Here is a 22394-nt window from a genome sequence, read left to right as displayed (position 1 = left end):
GTTCATTTCATTGTAAATTTCACTTTACCTCATGTTTAACTTTGCTCAAAAACAGTCATCAAACTTTTTTTATTGTATTATTATTATTATTATTATTAACAACCGATTTTTGTCTTATTTTAGGGCAAATCTCTACATCACTGATTTAGTGACTTAGGCAAACTGCTGCACATTTGTTCTTGAAGAGAGTGTGCCGATATCAACAGCTATTAAGCTGACAGGCAGGATGCTAGCAAAAGAGAGACTGCATGGTCACACGTATGATGTCCCCAGTGAAAAGAGACTGCAGTCTGAGGCATGGAGGAGAAAGCTATGCCTCCATACTGCCCCCTGGAGGAAACAGGAAGTTTTTTCTTTTTTACTTTTCTTGCCAACTTTTTTTTGCTTTTCTGTCATTTTAATTTTGTGAGTTTTTAACCTAATTTAACAATTTTTTTACTTATAATTTTCTAAATGATACCAAGTTATAATTTAGCTATATTGTTGTGCTTGCTATGCGTTTCTAGCTTCCTTTAAAAACTTCTTACAACTTTTGGTTGTGTTAAGCATAGTTATGCGAAGGTCCCAATAAACTGATCAGACCTGAATTTTACATTTAACCAACTATCTCAGATTACAATTTTGATGATCACATAGACTTCCATAATCAAAAGTAACATAATTAGTCATACTGTTTTTTTTTTGTTGTTTTTTTTTTGTTTTGCACCTGCCTAGTCAGGGTTGAAGTAGTTACCAGATTGTTTACATTTTAAGAAGCTAGATCAATTAAATTTATTAAAAGAAATCTCAGGCAGATACAACGTCTGGCAATGCGCTTCGTCTAAGACATTTTTAAACATGCTCTGGGGGAGGGCAGCTTCACTCAAAAGACATCCAATCTTCCTCTGGGTGGCACTGGATAGTGTGAACATTTTTTGGCAATCACAGTCTTCAGGTTAGGATATCTGTGTGTATCATCCACAGTAATCTTACAGTAGTGTTTAGACAACTTAACTCAACTGTTTATGAGAAATCCAAAAATCTCAGTAAGAACACAGTTATAATTAATATCAATAAACACATTTTATTTTTCAATCAAGTTACAATTTTCCTTATACAAAAGGTTGCAATTCCTCTTTTAAGACGGGACCAGCTACACAACACTGGATACATGATAACTCCAAAAATACCCTTCACATAAAAATACTCCTTTTTTAAAACTACTGAAAATAAAACAATGCATTTTTAGCAGCTGAAAAGGCCACTTTTTTTGTGTAGCTATGGACATGGGAGAGGTTTGTTTGCTTACTTTCCTAACACAGAAGCAGTCAATTAGTAAGGCTAATTCATCAAACCAGGTACACTGAAGTACATGGCTGCTTTACCAGCTTAAAAAAAGTTCACATTTAATGCAGATAAATAAATGAGAAAGAACATCAAATCCTGAAAAATGAAAACGGGAGTGAAACAAATTTTACAGTATTTACACATCCTTCCTAAACAAAAATCATCCTGTCCAAAAAAACAAAACAAACAAACAATCAAACAAACAAAAAAAAAACAGTACACTTGGATATTAAACACTTCAGGTCACCTGAAAAAAAGATGGCTTAACACAAAATTTAAAACTATGGTTCGTGATAATCATAACCTATTATGTACTCAATTCACAATATTCCTCCAATGATTTGAAACAGTCATAATTCACCAGTCAGGATAAGCAATTCCTATCATATTCCCATCATTCAAACAGATGCATTAAGACAGTCAATTTCCCTATCAATAATTTAAGTGTGCTTTCAGTGAGATAACACAACATCATTTCACAGTAGTTGACAAACAGAGCTATTAAAATAGGTTCAACACCATACCAACTGTTTTGGTTTTAAAGCACTAGACAGACAAGGAAATGTGGGCACAAAAATCAGCTGCACTGAACTCCATCAGTGTATACAAAAAGGGCTACAATCATGTGAGCCTGAGGAAATGATGCTTGATGCATTAACGTCCAATGCATGTATAATATAACAGCCTGAAAGAAAAAAGTCTAGTAAATGGTTCAGTGCACTGGCACACAACTGAGAACCCCATCACATCACAGAACACTGTGTGAACTGAATTAATGATGAGGTCCGATAAAGGCCATTAACCATGAAGCCAAAGGTCCGTAGTACAGACTACCTACTTACACATACCTGGAAGTTAAATGCAATCAAATCCTTTGTCACTTGTGTTTCCAGTTTAATTGCAGGTCATTAGAAGGCAGTGATTTAAAGGGTGTCAACTTTACCGCTAACACTCGCTGATGGGGTAAACAATTCCACAATTTGCTTTTAGGGTCACTCACTGCTTTCATAAAATGTCTATAAATATCTGTTATACTTACAACTTTCCATAAAAATAGACCTCTTAGACCTCAGGAGTCTTTTGATTAAAATATTTGTAAAACAGTTGTGACCTTTTAAACATCACCCCTGCTTGTATCAGGACTGAAAAAACATCCATTTCGAGTTTGACCTTACAAGTAGGTCAGAAACATGATCCTAATTTCTATGAAATTCATAAATCACCCTCGCAATTAGGACATTAGTTTCACCACAGCAAAACTTACAAAGCAGGACCATACAATAACCAAATAAATAAATTTCTTCGACCCCTAACAGGAGTTTCCTATATCACACAACTGAAGTCTTTCCTAAAAGTTTCTGAATGTAAGGTTTAACTGCTATACATATGGCCTGTGGTTTTTAATTTTCCACCTTTTGGAGCGAACACGAAAGAAGAAGAACATGAGCATGAGAAAGACACAAGAGAACGCGTACAACAGGACACAAAGACTCATGTCCACACCGGAGAAGCCCAGTCCCAGGAATGGGAGGTTAGGATCCTTTTGGATGCCTCCAGATCCATGTTTATCAATTTGCTTCATGTGCTTTGGAACACCTTTAGGAGATGGCTTCAACCCTTTAATAAGCTCACTGGATGGGGTTGATATGGCTTTGTTAACTGCAACTGTGCCAGCTTCTGGATGGACATCACTGGTGTTTTGGGGGGAGATGTTGGCAGCACTATAATGCTTTTTGAGGAAAACAAGGACCATGTCGTCATTCCATACATGAAGCCCATCCTGTTCTTCATGGCATGTTGGACAGAGATCAGGAGTGGGCCACTGCGTTTTAGGAAACATGGGGTCTTCACTCATTGACCCTATATGAAAATAAAAATGACTGTATTATTTAATTATAATATAATAATTCTTAAAAATATTGCAGTGCAGATCATCTGTTCCACCAATCCATATTTAAGTTCGGCAACTTACCTGCTAGTCTTGCATTAACCTGATTATGTTTCCTCCATAACCAGAGCACTGCTTCATCCAGAGACTTCACCTGACTCATGGATTCCTGTGCCATCTCCTCAAAGTGTTTTCCACACTCACGACAGCCAAAGAATGTTCCAATATACTGTCGCATTGTTTGTAGAACGGCCAATGGATCATCCTCCAGCGCTGAGAGAACGAGTCATAGTTACCAAACTATGAAAATTTCAGTATGAACATAACCACTGCAAAAATTTCTACAAACACCTTGAACAGATCCCATATCATTCATTTAATGACTTAATATAAAATAAAGGCTTTTCATCTGTTAAATTGAGGAAATCTGAAAGCGCTTGGCTCTTCATACCCGTGTTGGCGAGAGCATCCGGCCGGCTGGCAGCCTGCACTGTGAGTACGTGGAAAAGGGTCCAAAGGGAGCAGGGGTATCCTCTGAGTGCCACACTGCTGCCCTGGCAGCCAAGCCACTGCACACGCTCACTCAGATGAAGTCCGGAGATCTGGCACAACAAAGCAAAATGCAACAGTTACTAAACCAGTTACATTCATTTAAGCAAACATTTTGCACATTAAATTTCTGGTTCTCTTTTGTCTGGTGTTAGACAAAGAAAGTGATCTGCTATCAGTATTAATATATGGACAGATATCTAAAACTCTTCGTTTAATTTTATCTTTCATGAAGGAAGTTAACTAATCAGCCATGTGGCAGCACCACAACGCATACAGTAATGTAGATACAGGTCAAAAGCTTCAGTTAATGTTCACATCAATCATCAGAACAGGGAAGAATTGTAATCTCAGAGACTTTAAGCATGGCATTTTGGTGCGAGATGGGCAGGTTTGAGTACTTCAGGATTTGAGAGTTTTTTTTTATACGCAACTGTCTCTAGAGTTTAGAAACAATAGTGGGGAGAAAAAACAGCCTGAAACACATTCTTAATGAGAGAGATCAGAGGAGAATGACCAGACTAACCTGAGCTGACAGGAAATCTATAGTAACTCAAATAAGCACTCTTGACAACCATGGTAAGCAGAAGAGCATACACTGAACCTTGAGGTGGATGGGCTCCAACAGCAGAAGGCCACATTAGGGTTCACTTTAGCCAGCCAAGCACAGGTACCGAAGGCTATCATGGGCTCAGATTCACCCAAATAAGACAGTTAAAGACAGGATGTTTTCTCCCAATCTTAAATAATCTAGTTTGGGTCAATCCGTCTGGCTGTCTGACCCAAAGGTTAAATGGGTTGTGCATTCTGTTATGCTGTTCTTAGGAATTCATGCAGCTTCTGATGTTTATTGTGAATAAAAACAGAAGTTCTTGACTTGTTTATGCACTGTGGTACTGCAACACGACTGATTAAATAATTAGTCAAAACAGGAACTTTTGGTTGTGAAGAACAAAAGAACACAGTTATGAGAGTAAAAACTACTTTTATTCTTTTATATAATCCCCTACCAAAGTAATGGGACTGTACGGGTGAAATGGCAATAACTCCCAGCTGAGTTCCTGTAATGTGCAAATGATGTTTGTGAATGATTGTGTGTATGGTTTATACAGACAGATGCGTCTCTTCCGTTAGTTGGCAACAGGTTATCTGTCGTTTTCAAGGATCAGGGTTTCAGGTGGCTAAATATTTTGAAGGAAGACTTCTTTAAATGTAAATCAATCTTATGCCCTCATTCACAAGAACATTCATCACTAGTTCCGGCTGAATTTAAATGCCCCCATATTTACAGTTTAAAAGTATTCAGACTTGTAAGTTTTCCACATTTTCTTACATTTCACACTCACCTTAAAATATTTTCGGATCAGTTTTTTCACATTACTCCACAACAGCAAAGTAAAACGTGTTTATAGCTTTTTGTCAATCTATTTAAAAGAGACACATGACTCAAAGTATAATGCCAAGAAAACACAGGAGTGGCTTTAGTACAACTTTGTGAATTTCCAGGAGGAGCCAAGCCTGAATCTGGACCTGAACCCAACAGAGCATCTGAAAATGCCCATTCAACCGGGCTAAGATGACACTGCCAAGAAGAATAGATGAAACTTCCAAAAGATTGGTGTGCAAAGCTGGTAGCATCATTCACAAGCAGACTTGAGGCTGTCATTGGTGCCAAAGGTGCTCTGACCAAGTATTAAAGTGATGATACGTGATAATAAGTAATAATTAATAGTGTAACTGGGATACTTCAGTCAAAAAACTATAAACGCCTGTTTTTACTTTGTCATTGTGGAGTATTGTCTTTATTTAAAATAATGTTTTTAATCGGACATAACAAAATGTGGAAAACTTAAAACAGTCTAAAAACTTCCAGTCAGCACTGTATGTATCTATCTATGAATGTATAGATGCAAGTATGAATACAGATAACAGATCACATATTTTGTCTAGCATTGTTGCCCTACATACAATAATTATTATATAATAATTGACTAAAAAAATTAATTAAATGGTTTATACCTTGTTTTCTTTTCACATGTTTGTGGACCCTTCACTACCTATCCATAGAATGTGTTTACAAATTATAAATCCTTTAGTTATTTTTCTAAGCTATCACACTGTCTAAAGCAAGGTGAGGATTTCCCCCTGGGGCTGTTCATCTGGGTGGGTGTGAACAGACCAATCACATTTGGTTGTGGTCCAAAACATTCTTATAGTGTCCGAGGTGATCTCAGTCTGTTTCCAAGTTACTTCTAGCATGGGCTGATTGCAGTGAGAAAAAGATTTTGCCCCAAATCAACCTAAAATCAGGAAGTTTTGTTTTTTGGGTTATGGAAAGCATTTGCAGTTTTCAGCTATTAGACTGAGCCACGAGGCGACCTGAGCTGCAGCACTGCATTTCTGCCAAGTATTCTAAATATCTGGACAATCAAACAACATTTAAGTTGACATATATATTTGATGCACAAAATAATACATTTTTATTAAAATAATTGTATAATCATTTATTTAAAGCAAAGCCTGTTTTGGGTGATTTATTTAATTTTTATAAACATTTGGCAAAGTTTGTTTACCTTTTTAAACTTTAATTATGTGCAGTGTTTTACTAAACAAAATCAAATAGCAAACAAAGCTAAAGTCTCAGTTTTGGTCTGATTTAGACTTTGCCACTGGATGAAGGTGTGAAAATATGTCATGATATCAAGGCATAATTAAGAAATAAAAATTGGCCAAGATTGTTCTTGGGTAAAGCCATAACTCTATGGGCTAAGCATAACAGAATAAATCATCCTGGGATTTTGTTTTAATAATAAGTAACAAACTGTGTAGGCATCACATTCCATTCTAATTCTATGCTATTAATATTTATGTTTTTTCTTATTGGAGTTTGCTTTGGTGCAGTAAAAGTGTGTCCATATTAAGTCTCACCCTCATTTTGTTGTTGGCCAGGTCCAAAATGGCTTCATAGGGAATTTTATCCAGTGGTAGACTGATCAGCCATTCCAGTAGTGTCTCCAAAAGCTTAACTACAGATTGGCGTCCAGGAAAGAGCTGAGGTCAGGGATACAAGTTGTTAGGTGTCTTGTCAGTGGACAAAATTACAAAAATGTATATTAATGGGTCCTACCTTAGCCACTACTGTGACAAAGTCTTTAAAGGTTTTCAGTTCTGCTCCCTCTAATGTCTTGTGAGCTGCCAGCTCCACTCTTAGTAGGTAATGGAGGCCAGACTCCAGGTCGACCATGTACACTTTAGACCTAAAAAACAAAAACGTTATTATATTTTAAATTAACAATTAATTTAAATGTTTATTATTTCGAAATGTATTCTGTATCACTTATTCTACTAGGATAGAACATTTCTTTTCAATCTTTTAATCACCAGACATAGAAGTGTCTACTTAATAAATTCACAAGCAGGAAGTCTAGAGAAGGTACTCAAGTGTTCGGTAGTTTATCATACAATGTGGCCATTTTACAGGAAGAGGCCATTTAATGCTTGTCAGCATGGTGCTTCAACAATTCTTACAGTACAATATATTCACTACATAAACATAAACACTTAAGGTGTTTACACACCAAAGGCGGATTTACACAGCAATTTTTTTTGGCCTGTCAATAATATTTTTTAACCAATAACCTCCCAATAGAACATTTCACAACAACAGAATTTCACTGTGCGAAAAACTGCATTGTTCTTTTCCCACTTCAGGGCAATTTTACAAACTTTTGGCCAATTATAATGCAGCTTCTGGAAACATCACTCAAAACCATTCAGCACTGAGGACTATTTGTTTCAGCTAATGCAGTTCTTTATGATAAAAAGATCAACAATCACAAAGACAAGGCGCGCAGGGTTAATATGTTGCAATAAAATAGCCAAAGAGCTTCACTATTACGACAGTGCGTTCATACTTTTTAAATTTTTGTAGATAAGGAATTGAAAAATCTGTGGGAAAATTTAATACCCATGTGAGGGGGAAGAGAGAGGAGGGTGACATGAGGAATGGCCAAGCAGGTGAAAAGAAAACCGTTTGATGTGGAATTCATTTATTGTAGCATGACTTTGCAGAACCTGTACTACCTCTTTTTCGTATCATGTATTCACATCATTCTCGTTGTGTAACCAAAAAAAAACAAACAATGACAAGCAAATATATTGTTTAATAGCTTTTTTCTGATAGTGTATCTCTTCGGCAAAAAAGACATTGTCAATACAATGATTATATTTTACTGCACAAAGCTCATGGTCACGTAATTCAGAAGATTCATAAAAAGAAAAGCCCTAAAATTCCTTGCTTACAAATGTTCAGCTAAGCTCCTAACAGTCCTTTGTACTGTATAACTTAACCATTAATAATTTGCTCATGCCTAAATATAAAAATTAAATTATATTTTTAAATTATGCTTTGTTTCTCAGCTGCAATTCACATTTTCCACCGCTTTTGACTAGTAACTTTATGGGCAAAAGAGATCTGTTTTACACAAGAACAAACATATTTTATTTGTCTATTTGTCTGTTTACCACCATATCATCACTTCACTACTCAAAATAAATCGAAAATGACATGCAAACCTTTTTGAAAGTCTGAAGTAATTCCTCACTTTCAAAACTATTAGTACTAGTATATGGTTGATGCTGCTAAATTATTTAAAAAAATGCAATGCAACAAAGAATCTGCTAGAGAAGTTGTATTCATTCACAAAATTAGTGTCTCTGAAGTTTCCAGCTCTCCCCCAAACACTAAAGAGCAGTGCTACAGCATTTATTATTATTTATCATAGCTCACCCTGTCTGTTTAAATGTGGTTGTAAATTAATAAGATACTTTTCAGTCTTGTTAATTTGGGTTCAGCATTAAGTTATTTTTCCATAAAGCATTTAAGTAGAAAAACTTACTTGTCAAATTCTCTGAACAGATCACTTGTGCTCTGATCTTTAATAGCTGCCTTTTCAGGCTGTTGGACAGAGGTCTGTTTCCGGTGAACACCAGGTAGAAGTTTAAGGAAGGAGGAAAAGAAAAAGCGGATTTTCTTCTGCCTGTGACCATCAAAAGAACTTTGAGTTAATAAAAGTAATATGTAATTCTTACTTTAATTCTTCACATATCATTTAAGAGTAATGTTACTCTGCAGCATAGATAAACCATAGTTTGTAATACAAGTCCTAGCAGAACAGATTACTACAGCACAGCAAAGTTCTTAGTCTGGAGTCAAGTAAATGACTTACACATCCATGCCTGCATGTGTTCCATTGGGGTAAAAGAGGTAGGCAGCAGGGGTAGTGGTGATGCCGAGCTTTTCCATAAGGACCTTTTCTGAATTCAGAGCCCGCTTCACTACGACACCTTCATATGGCATTAGGTCCAACATAACCTACACAAAATAAAACAATATGTACATTGTACCTAAAAGGGTAGATATGGTGCTGGCTATATGCAGCAGAGATTTACATTTCAGGTTTGGGCCTTCAGTGTAACTGCAATAGTTAACACTGGATGTGACTGCATGGCTTTACTGAGGAACCATTTTATATATAAAATTAGAATGTGTATACTATGAAAAACAATCAATGTAACTGTTAGGAAATTACAGTCACCATCCCTACATCAGGCTAGCTGAAATCCATGTAAACAAATCCAACTTGCTGATGGTAAACACAAAACTAGCTAGGCCATACTGTAACTTGATTAAATGATTAAAGATTAAAAAGTATCTTAAGTTTCTATGGGAAGAAGGGAGAGATGGATGAATAAAAAGGAGGGTGGATGGAGAATAAATCGTTGAATTTATGTACACTTTTTACTCAAGTTGAGGTGGAATTTTATATTTTAACGTAGATCTAAAACTTTAATACAGACCATGAGAGGTCAGAACAAACACAAATACAATTTGACTGAAAAAGACAATTCAGGTTTATGGGAAAGGACTTGCAGGTTTTTTTTCTCTTTGCTTCATGCTTAGTTACAGTTGAAACAAGAAGCCAAATACATTTAAAATCAGGTTTTAATTTATTTAATTTTAAGAAAATGAGAATGTCAGAATTGTGGCAGAAATAAAAGATTTATTTCAGCTTTTTTTTAAATCACATTTCAATGGGTCATAAATTTACATCGACTTAATTACTATTTGGGTAGCACTGCCTTTACCTTGTTTAACTTGGGTCAAATGTTTTGGGTAGTCTTCCATAAACTTTTTACAATACGTTGATGAAATTTTAGCCCATTTCCCCTGACAGAACTGGTGTAACTAATTCAGGTTTTTAGGCCCCCTTGCCTCCACCTGCTTTTTCAGTTCTGCCCAATTTTTTTTAAAATGGAGGTCAGGCACACTCCAATACCCGTTATTGTCCTTAAGCCATTTTGCCACAACTTTGGAAGAATGCTTGGGGTCATTATCCATTTGGAAGACCCATTTTCTCGCTTTTTTGGTGGTTTTAGAGCAGTGACTTTTACCCTGCTGAGCAGCCCTTCAAGGTAAATTGATATAGGACTTGTTTTACTGTGGATATAAATATGTTTTTACATATTTTCCTGCAGTGTCTTCACAAGGTCCTTTCTTGTTCTGGGATTGATTTGAACTTTTTGTACCAAAGTATGTGTCGCCTTCCTGAGCAGTATGATGGCTGTGTGGTCCCATGGTGATTATACTTAAGTAGTATTGTTTGTACAGATAAATGTGGTACCTTCAGGCATTTGGAAATTGCTCCCAAGTATGAACTACTTTGTGGACATCCACATTTTTTCCTGTGGTCTTGGATTGATTTCATTTGATTTTTCCATAATTTCAAACAAAGAGGCACTGAGTTTAAAGGTATGCCTAAAAATTCATCCAATCGGGGCATTCCGATTGACGCAAATAAGGTCAATCACATGCTTAAACTATGACATAATTTTCTGGAATTTTCCTAGCTGTTTAAGGGCATAGTCAACTGAGTGTATGTGAATTTCTGACCCACTAGAGTTATGATTATAGTGAATAAAATAACCAACATGGCAAACCTATAGTTTGAGTGTTTAAAGAGAAATCTTTTTGAATGATTTCAACCTGTGTATTTAAACTTTCGACTTCAACTGTATCTAGGTGAACTTGAGCCAAGATTTTGTATCATTTTTAAACCGTGGAAGCAATGTCTTGCTGATGAGAGGTCAGAGAAGAATTGAAAAATTGACGGGAGCTGAGAGGAAGAATAAATGAGCTTAAATACTGCTTTTTTCCCCACCATCATGGTGAGTAGATAGACATCCCAATAAGTAGGGACATGAAATACAGACGGATGTGCTTTGGTCAGGAACAGGGCTCTTTGAAGCGGCACATTTGAAGGTTGGGAAAATGTCTTCTGCTTCAACAAACGGATCAGGATTTGGTACCAAAAGCATGAATTCATGCTTGGGGTGGGGTCCTGCCCAGGATTACAACAGTATCCGTAAAACGTGACCTATTAGCATACATGCAGCTGCGTGTGTTGTTTGAATCTCCCATTCCACCATATCCCACCATATCACCATTAGCCATGCCACAGGCAATGTCACTAAAATCTGAATCCTCTCCACATTCTGATGTTTGATGTGAATGTAACCACATTGATGTTGTCCTATATCTGCCATGATCTTATGCATTGTGCTACAGCTACATGATTGGCTGAGAACGCAAAATTCATTATCATCAAATCATATATACATAAATCCCCAAATCCCCTACCACCGAAATACTGATAATCATTAAGTGGTGTTCATGTTTTCTGCGCATCCAACCCACCCATATGTGTGTCAGCATAATTTTTCCCCATAATCCTCTTAGCACTGTCGCACAGCAGTGCTCGATGAGGCTATTGTAAACATGGTAATCAAGGACATGCAGCCATTTACCATTTTTGAAAATAAACCTTTGTTAATGAATCAGAACCAAGCTACAGCCTCTTGAGCAGAAAGGCAGAAAAAAACAATAGTCAGGCACTGAAATGCATTGTAAAAGTACCAGGACATGTGATGGAATTAAGAAAGACTAAATTTTGGAGCCTTGCGCCCCTAATTCACCAGGTAAAAAAAATATACCAGGTTTATCACTAATAGGAGTTTGCACATTTCTACAGATACAGAAGTGCATATTGTATAACTAGAAATATTTTTAAAGGCCAACTATAAAATCACCTGCACAGTGCATTCCCTGTTAGCTGACAATGTAAAAATATTGGGCCTCATTCATCAATGTTGTAGTTTTGTTGTGTGATTGTGTAAGCCAAAACATACAACAAATTTACTGGATTTGGCAAAATTGCCAAGAAATGCTTTTCTCCCTACTTAACTGTGTATGGTCATGAATGCCAATGATCTGTACATTACCCTGCATGTGCAAGGCACAGCTATTTTGCGCCACAAAACTCAGAGACTTCTGTTAAAAATGAGGTGATGCTCTAGTGTTTGAATAATCAACAGTCAACTACAAAGCAGAGCACTTGGATATAATAATGACTGACTGGGTCATCCTGTTTATCCTTGTCAGTACAAAATATATCATTACTGAGAACCACTTCTTGCAGTGCACACATTCAACACACCACCCAAAAAACCTGAGGTTCTGCAGTGCAGCAATTATAAATCCCAAGACGATTCTGAGAGAACACTCATAGATGTTCCTTTCTCGCTTTGGATTTCCACATATCATACATACGTTTATAGTCTGAATGCAGATGTGAGACTCAATAGCATACTGTGTAACTAACTGCATTCTCCACTTAAATCAGAAACACACTCATATGCCCACAATCATCATAACCACCATCTCAAAAACCACCACTATTACATCTGTGGCAGACTGTGCATTAGTGAAACACAAAACACAGATTAGTGAGACACAAAATGTCCACAGCGCTACTATATGTTCATCTGTGAACAGATACTTCAGAGACTCATACGGGGTTGGGACAAGAACCCATTTCAATATCAACAGAACAGATCAGTTAAATTAAAGAGAAACAAACATTGTCAGTGGGTTTTATATTGCTGTGCATAAAGTCCCCCACATACTTGCCAGGGAATTTCTGGCTCTGATCTTGGAATGCTGCATTTCAAATAGACAGATGAGTGTGGGAATAATGTTGCTTTAATTACTGCTGCTTCTGCACATGCATACAAAGTGATGCATCAAGTATAAAACAGGACACAGTACTTCACTTTAGGCCATTACACAACACCATGAAGTGAACAGTTTTCCAACAACAAGCTTAGTGTTGTTTTACTTCTGTAATGTTTAAAGCAAGAGTTGGCAGAGGAAGAGAGAGAGAAAGATGCACCCATTTAAATACACCTGCAGATTTTTTGAGAAAGAGCATAAAGAAATGCAGGTAAAACCTTACCACTAGACTGGTTAGTGAGTGCAAGAAGTGTTATATAACAAAATTGTATATTGTATAACAGTTATATACTATTAGTCCTAAATAATAATTAATGTATAAAACATATATAGAGTGGTCAGGGCTTGGATATAAATTAATTTTCATCATAATGCCTATTTGTGTAAAATTGGCTAGTGGTTACAATCCTTTCACATTTCCTGTTTTCAGGTACAGCCAAATGTTTGCAGACACCTGCCTGTAACACATATGTATGTGTTGCATATATCATTCTGTATTTATTCCCCCTTCATAAGAACCTTTTCATTAGACTTTGAAGCATGGCTATGAGAATTTGCCCATACAGCCATAAGAGCATTAGTGAGATCAGGCACTGATGTCAGCAAAGAAAGCCTGTGCAGTCCGTGTTCCAGTCCTCCAGTTGTTCGGTGGTCAGGCCAGTTTCACACCAGGTCAAATAGGCATTGTCATACCGCAACATGTTTGGGCCTCTAAGTGGAGAGATCTTTAATAATAACACTCATCACTACAAATTTCTGATTACATAAAGTAAACTGACTGGCTGCTGAGAATGATAATCTTAAATTATATTAACATATAACTAAATGGTAATTACTAGAAAAGTCTGAAGGCTGTAACAGAAAGTTTAATTTCTTGCTTTACTATTTTTTTTCACTGATATATTTACATAGAAAAAAACATATTTGCTTTACTTTATGTTAGGCCAGCAGGTAGGGGCTTAAGAGTTTATTGGTGTCATTTTTCTTTTCAGCTCAGGCTAGATTATCCACAGATGCAATTTTGCTTGATCATCTAAAAAAGAAAAATTGACTGGTGTCATTGCATGTACCTCTCGTCCAATATAAGATTCTCCATCCTCTATGATGACTGCAGTGTAGTGATCTGATTTCAGTCCAACCAAAGACTGAATGCTCTCAGTCCTGTAAAAGGTAGCAGAGCAACATTAGTGCATGATAGCCCCCCTCACTACTGAATATTTTGCAATGGACTAATATTAACACTGCAGAGAAAGACAAGACAAGGGGATTCCTCAAACCATAAACTAAAAATGCAAAAGTTGCAGCTTATTCCTGAGACATGTGTGTGTGGTGACTCCAGAAGCACTGACTCCACTCTTATTTCACTCCTTTTAAAGTTCTCCCAAATTATGAACGGGCTGTGCTTGACACTTTTCCCCCCTTACTCCTCTTCTACCTTTCTAACATCCCTTTCAGTCAACATTCATGGATATTCTTCTATACAGCACTCTGTAAACAGCCAGCCCATTCAGCGATGACCTTCTGTGGCTTACCCTACTTGTGGGAGGTGTCAATGATCATCTTCTCAACAACTGTCAAGTCAGCAGTTTTCCCTATAATCGTGGTTGTGTGTACTGAACTAGACTAAGAGATACATAGTATATATACTGAACAAATAATATATTTAGTTTATTCTTAGGTGCTGTAACTATCGAAATTAAAACAGCTTAAAATAATTCACTATTAGCCAAAACATAGTACTGATGTTAAAAAATGTCACAATCTATGTGAAAAAGTGAATTTTCAGATAGGATCATAACCTATTATGATTTTTTCTATCTCCTGATTCATGCTTAGTTTTTGTATGTATATAAAAATGCTTATATGTATAACTTTTTTTTTTAATTAAAATCTTGCAATGATCTTAACTGTTATGCAGATGAAACTTAGCCAATTTAGATTTCACATTAAAAGACAAACCTGAAAGTGTATTATTCTAAAATGCAAAATTACAAAATACAGATTTTTTTTTGCTTATTTAATCTTTTACCAAAAATCCAAAAATTGGAATGCTTTAATCTAAGCCAAAAATTTTTACAGGTCATATGCTTCTAGAAGCTTTTACCAATTTTATCAAATTTATCAAAAGTTTTTGCAAGAAGTAGGAACAATTTTAATTATCGTTTAAAGCGGGACAGTATATCGCTGAAAATATAAAATCATCTATTCAAAACGGCTCCAAAAGTCCAAAAGCAACTTTTTAGGGAAGCATAATTAGTCACTTCCATGTTGTATAAACTTTAGAAGTAGCTTCTTTAACACACATTTTCTATGTATGACATAATTTTTTTTTTTACAATATCAGCACCAATATTGTGTTTTGGCCATTTACATTAAACTAACCTATAATATATAGGAGTTTCACATTTTTTGTTAAATTATTGGAAGAAAAACCCTTTCATGATATTCTAATCTGTTGTACTGTATATATAACAAAGAACTGTTTTATTTGCACAGTCATGAAATTTTCAATAAAAAAATAATAATTAATTAATCCCTGTTATCCTTTCCCCTGTTATTTTCCAGCTTTGGTTTATCATGGTCATTGACTGCAAAGCTTTTAAAAACTGACTTTCGATAATTCCAATGTATCTGCTGCAATATGTGTGTCTTAATATGTTGGCTGTCAGACGCATCCAAATTGAGTTCTATAATTTAGCTAACTAGTGTTATGATTTGTGGTAACATGTTGTTGTGGCAGTTAAACTGAACATTTTTAGGGACACCTGCACACGCAAGCATTTATGCAATTACCTAATCAACCAATTATGCAACACCAGTGCAATGTATTAAATCATACAAATAAACCAGCAGCTGCAAATAAAAAATGTGATTTCAGTGATATTGGCCATGGCATGATTGTTGATGCCAAGTGGACTGGTTTGAGTATTTCTTATCCTCTTGATTTCTTGGGAATGTTCATGTTGAACCTTGCAGCAGATGTGCTACAATGGCAGAAGACCTGGTCAGATTCCACTTTTGTCAACCAAGAAAAGAAATCTAAGGCTGCAGTAAAGACTGAAAACCTGCCTAGTGTCAATAGTCCAGGCTGGCGGAAGTGGTAAAATGGTGTGGGGAACATTCCTTCATTCTTGGCACACTTTGGGCCTATTAGTGCCAATCAATGCTTGAATGCCACAGTATAAGCATAATATTTCTAATTTCTAATTTTAAGTGCCCAGTGAGTATAGCTACTATGCCTAAAAAGCAAGCGTGCAATAAGTAACACAGATTTTATGTATTCATGTCCACCAACTCTGAACTGGGCTCATGTAAGATTTGGGAATTTTCCAAATTTTCCAAAAGCTCTCTGTTGCAAGCTATTTATGGATGAACATGTCTGTAGTACTTTGGTTCAACTTAGGTTGCTGTAAAGTACTCTATAAATAAATGTTGATTGATTGATTGATTGATTGACTGATAGATAATTAGACAGAACCCATCACTGTATCCCAAACAGCATTGCTGTTTTTTGCTGCTACCTTAAGGAGGCATCACAGTCAACCATCCAGTCCGCATATTTGATTTGGCACGCCCTTCCTGATGCAACCTTCACCATTTTTATCAGTGTTTGACACTGGCACTGAGTGTGCACAAACAAATATTTGATCAATATTGCTATAGTATAGCATGTGTAAATACACAAAGTTTTTTTTACAAAGCATACAACTTACCCTGGATGTACATACCAATTTTGTATATGTATAGTGTATTTTCAGGGACATACACTACCACTCAAATGTTTGGGATCACTTTCAAACTCTATGGTTTTTTATGTTGTTCTACAGTACATTGTAAAGTAGAAGTGATGTCAAAAATATGCAATAATCTCTTTTGAACAGTTAATGTTTAGATTTACATATCTGCTACTCATGACCTGTAAGTTGACAATATTTTTCTTGTAAAAACTATTCCAGAAAGGCTGACCTCCATGTCTTAAAATAACAAGTAACTGTTGTTCCTAATTCCATATGTGTTTTCATATTTTTAAAAACTTTAGTATTGTTGTAGAATGTAGAAAATAAATCACTAAACCAAAACAAATAAATTTGCAAGTTTCCATCCCAAACTTTTGAGCGATAGTGTACAGTAAAGTCTTGATCCATACCGACTTTCTTTATTTTAAATTAAATTAATCATGTAGATTAAGGAAAAGGCAACAACTTCAGGAACTATTTCTTAAGATTGCTCTGGCTCTGTGGAAGCAAAATACTGTATTAAGGAAAGAAAAAAAGGCTCAAGACTTGCAGTGTATTGTACATTAGTACGTCTTTGGTTTAGCATAAAGTTATTTGAAACTTTGTTCCAAATGTGTCAAAAGAAGAAACATTTTTAAATCTCTGGGCAATTCATACTCCTCATATGCTTGTAAACAGACCTGGCAGGTTCCAGTGATGGGCAGCCAGCAGGCCAGTCTTGCCTTGTATGGTTTTGTAGGAAGTTTACCATCAGCTGTCTTACTGTCTGAATCTCTCGATCAGCTCCTAACACCAAGCAAAATGAATTAGATAGACAACCGTCAAAAATAAATAAACAAGCCTAAATTAAACCAACAAATCTGGAATTATTAGAAAATATACATTAGACCCACCTCGATATGTCTTTCCAATGTCAAAAGTAGTACTATGTGCTTTAAAGTACTGTGAAAGAAAATACAGTAAGGTCTAAAACAAGAAGGATGATGTATGCTGAAACACAGAATCTATGAATGTTTTTGGCAGTTTGTGGCTTTATTTAAAAAAATCAATAAAATCAATTAAAAAAAAGACATTTACAATAGTAAATTATTAAATTATATATACCCGAAATGTAGGGTAGAAGTGGATGCTGAATTCTTTACAAATGTCAAAGTTCTTCTCATGTGCACAGTCCAGAACTCCAATACGGATGGCCTGAGACCAATCTGTAGTGAAAGGAAATTCAGAGATAGACCAATTCACACGACAGTAGATAAAGTGCACTTTATAAAGCATCACCTCCACAAAGTACACATCACATCTGCACCTGTTAAAAAGGAGCCCTTAGTTAAGTATAATGTGTGTGGTGTGCACATGTCCAATCATAATATAATTATTATTTTTATTATATAATTAGGATGGCAGGAATTTTGCACTCCAGACACACTGGGATTTAATTTTTGTTTTGGTGTACTGTTTACTGTAAGCTTGGGAATAGCCCTAAATGATAAGACACATCTTTAGTTTCCTGCACCATCTGTAACCACAGAAAGCAATACTGAGCCCATGTAGAGCTGAACAGATGACAACAATCAATTAGAACAAAGGATAAAAGAAGCAGATGGGGTATGGCTAGCAAAAGTATTGGAAAATAATAAAAACAGAGGATGCAGTAGGTGGTTTAGAAGTTGGGGTTCAAAGAATAGGATAGCTGGAGGACATCATGAGTCTCCAGGAACACCCCCCCAGAGAGAAACCCCCTTTAACCAGATCCGCTGAATTATTCTTTCACCTGCTCAGAGTGTTTTGGGTCATGTGGGGGAATGCACGCCAGGGTCATCACAGCACAATAGGATCATCCGACCCCTATTATAAAGGGAACAGCTGGTAGGCAGCTACTCACGAGCCACCAGACTGACAGCTTGTGGCAACAAAACCAGACTTAATGCATTCAACAGAACAAATGGCTGGGTTCCATCAGTCGCCTGAAATGTCAAACCTATTCCTTTTTACTGAAATTTTAATCTCTCTCTGGCTCTTAAATATGATGTTGAGTGGTGAGTTAGTGATTGTGGGGTTAGGGGTTTATTGTCCCAAAAATGCTTCCATTTAAAATGATTACAAAAAGAATATGAATACTTTAGGTCAGTATACATTTTTTTTGTACAGTGCTTTTAACAACAGACAGTGTCCCTAATAAGAATGCCAGAGTTAAAAGCACAAGTTACACGCTGCCTCGAAAGGAACTGAAAAACGCAGGAATCCCATAGCCCTTAAAACCCAGAGAATGATAGCCATTTTATGTTTAACTCTTATTTTAATAAACGAATATAAAGCTCAGGAGTGTACAGTATAAAGTGACGTAGCCTAGACAATATAATGAAAAGAATTTTATTTCATTTTAACCAACTATACAAACATGACTAAGCGAAAAAATTGTCATATAGGCAAAAAAATTGCACAGATACACATGATCACACACATGATTCTAAAGCTTTCTACATTTTTGCAATGACTTTCCCATATTCCAGTAGTGGTAAAATTTATTAGTTATAAAAGTAATGATAATTGTGGTTCTACCTGACCCAAATGCAGAGTTTGACATCTGAAACCTTCCCTTAACACACCGGCAAGGCTTCCATATAAGCATATTATGCTGCTTGGATTTTAATTAACATGCACAGGATAATCTTTATGATTTCAGAAACAGCTTTAGGTACAAATCTATAGCATCCACTAAAACAAGCTTTAAACTCTTCACTGTTAAAGCCTTGTCTACTTTTAGTGACTTGTAGACATGACAGTAATAAATTAATCCACTTTTGTGTTGACGTGGTAAATTGGAGGCCTTTAATGCATCATCAACCTCAACTGCATTGAATACTAAATTATATCTGAGGATGGCCTGGATACACGGTGCATTTAAGACTAACTAATTAGCAGTGAGCATCAGGTCTTTAATCTAATCTAATTCATTAGTCATCCAAGGACAGCATTCGGGATGCCTGATGGTACAGTACATGTTCTCCTTTCTGGTTTCTCATAAGAAATTCTCTCATCCACATGCCCAGCTTAGTAACTGTTAGGCAAAATGCCAAACAAAAAAGGAGGAGTAAAGATTTGCACACCTTCATGCCTGGAAGGTTTCAACTTGGTGTAGCAGCTGTTGACTCAAAAAAGTTACTTTTTGAGTCAGCTGTAACTTTTTCTCGTCAGATCAGACATCTTATTGGATTCAATGTAATCTTGGATTAGAAGAGAAGACTTATATGCTTAGGGATATCAGTAAAAAAAAAAAAAAAAACTCAACAGCTGTGTGAAAAGAGCTGTACAAACAGGGGTTTAATCAACAGAGTGGCTGCATACAGGTGCTCAACAACAACAACCATAATAATAATAGCTATTATTATGTAAGTATGTAACAATATGGCACGTGAATCAGTCATTAACAAGTACACGGTTACTTCTTTTTATTTTTTTATTATTATTATTATTATTAATAATAATAATAATAAACCGTCTGTGGTTACATCTTGGTTAATCGTCTACGAATTATAAACAGGTATTTCCTGTAAGTTTATGGTTTTCTCAGACGCTTTTTTATAACCATTAGCTCGTTAGCTTTACGAGGCAGCTATGACTACGTGCAGACGGAGAGTGAAAAATGGCTTAGCAATCCGGGGTAAAAAACGGCTGATCTTCCTGCTTTACCTTTCACGTCTCCCGCTAGCGCTTTCCATGTGGGTGAGTACTGGATGCAGTGTCCGCACCACGACGAGTAAAACTGAACCAGCCAGGCTGCGGAAGAGTTGGACAGGGTCTGCTTCAGAGTGTCACTGGTTAAAATGACCAGCGGGTCTTCTTCAGTGTATAACCGACCGGCTTGTCCATGCTGAAGTATGGCAACCCAAAAAATAACAACCTGTAAGCAATGTGGCACTGCCATTCGAAATGAATAAACAAGCATTTAGCACGGAACAGAGCAGTGCCCCTACATTAACTGTTGTTCTTCTACGTTCAGGCAGCTACCTAGTGGTGAACGGACAGGGTGCCTTCGTGGCATCAATACGGCGTTTACTATGCGCAGGACCTCCTCCTCCTCCTCCCGTCTGCGTTCAATTGGCGCATCTTTCTGAAAGCTGGCATAAATAATTGAACATCCCCTTTCAGTCTGCATTGCACGACAGAACCTTAAAATAACTAGAATCTGTTCCGAGTCTATGTTATATTTGTACATAAAAAGGTGTAATAAATGCAAGAATTAAGGCATAGATGGCTCAATGATAGGTTTACCCTCTGCCATGCGGAAGCCCATGGTTAAATTCCCAAACCCCAGCCATTGGAGGCAGTGCTGGTCCCTAACTCACCCATAAAAATGGCAGGGTTGTTTTAGGAAGGTCATCTGGTATAAAAACCTGTGCCAAGTTGTCGTGCGGACAGGATGGTCCGGTGTGGTGACTCCTCGACAAGAGGAGCAACGACCAACAAAAAGACCAACAACAACATTAAATGCAAAAACTATTCCAGATTCCCAGCCCACTAATTGTGAGATGGGAATACACCCTGGATGTAAGCCAAACCAGTACAGGGCAACAGACATACTCACATTAACATAGAAAGCCCCAGATTCCTGGAGTGGTCAAAGAGAGAGAGAAAAAATACTCATAAACACTCCATTTTACTACACTGAGCAGTGTAGTACCATATTTGATGTTAAGTTATGTACACAAGCTACAGTCTGTTCTTGAGTTTAAGGTTAATTTGTTCCCAACTTTAAAACTTAAAGGTGGAGGTAAATTGGCATGAGATAAGTGCATATAGAAAGCATGTACGGTAAGTTCCTTTTGAACTTTTTTAAGTCGCTCTGGATAATACTGCCAAATGCCTAAATGTAAATGTACTGTTATTTGTTTGCATGAGATACAATTCATTTTCACACTTACGTTTTTCATGTGCACGTTTGAGCATTAAGTATTTAGTGTGCACACATTTCATATGCAGATTTTTACTGTTTGTTCAGTAAAATGGACAAAGTAGAAAGAAATATGACTTAACCACTCCAGGACTTTGTAATGGGTCTCTGTATTAACACATATATTCACACCTAAAGGCAGTTTTGCATAGCTGGCCTATCATTTTGCATGTTTTAGTAGGTGGGAGGAAGCCTGATAATCTGGAGGAAGTCCACATGGACACAGGGAGAAAATACATAGTAACTGCAGACAGACAATAGCCTATAACTGAAGCTCAATTTTGAGCTTGTGACAGTGGAGCTGTGAGGAGCCAATAATACCTGCTGTGCCATGTTTTATTCTGATGAGGGTTGTGATGGCCTTGGAGCCATCTCCATCTCACAAGAACTGTGCATGAGATATGGGTTATATATACTGGATGCTTTGACAATCTATTTCCGGGTACTATGAACACATTGTCACACATCCATTAACACCTGGGGGCAATATGGAGTAGCCAATCCATAAGCTTTTGTGTTTTTGTCAAAGAAACCAGTGAACCCACAGGAAATCCACACAAACACTGGGAGAACAGAAAAAAAAAACTCTATAAAGACCTTACCCCAAGCTGGAAACTAGAAACTGGACCTTTAAGCGGGTAATATTTTACTGTGTCACAAAGTCTGATCTAGATACTAATCTAATGCAATTCACACTCACTTTTGTATGTACAGTATTTTTGGACAACACATCTCAGGAAGTGTCTGGCAGTGAGACACAGGCGGACTGAGAGCTGCATGGCTAAGCTAGGCTAGCAAGACAAATGCAGTGTG

General features: G+C 36.7%; 1 protein-coding gene across 1 annotated transcript; it reads right to left on the bottom strand.

Annotated features, from left to right (window-relative positions):
- Positions 1 to 1043: 1043 nt before the first annotated feature.
- Positions 1044 to 20704, bottom strand: qsox2 (quiescin Q6 sulfhydryl oxidase 2). Its single transcript, XM_053481500.1, has 12 exons — positions 20321 to 20704; positions 17735 to 17835; positions 17524 to 17572; positions 17311 to 17416; positions 13964 to 14054; positions 8992 to 9137; positions 8662 to 8802; positions 6891 to 7020; positions 6692 to 6814; positions 3666 to 3816; positions 3299 to 3487; positions 1044 to 3186 (listed from the first exon to the last, which is right to left on the bottom strand). The coding sequence occupies exons 1-12, from the start codon at positions 20574 to 20576 to the stop codon at positions 2705 to 2707; spliced, it is 1965 nt and encodes a 654-aa protein (XP_053337475.1). The 5' UTR covers positions 20577 to 20704; the 3' UTR covers positions 1044 to 2704.
- Between the last annotated feature and the right edge of the window lie 1690 nt (positions 20705 to 22394).

Source organism: Clarias gariepinus, chromosome 21, assembly GCF_024256425.1.
Source record: "Clarias gariepinus isolate MV-2021 ecotype Netherlands chromosome 21, CGAR_prim_01v2, whole genome shotgun sequence".
NCBI lineage: Eukaryota > Metazoa > Chordata > Actinopteri > Siluriformes > Clariidae > Clarias > Clarias gariepinus.
Note: the sequence above shows the minus strand (reverse complement) of the source record. Positions and strands in the feature narration are given on the sequence as shown.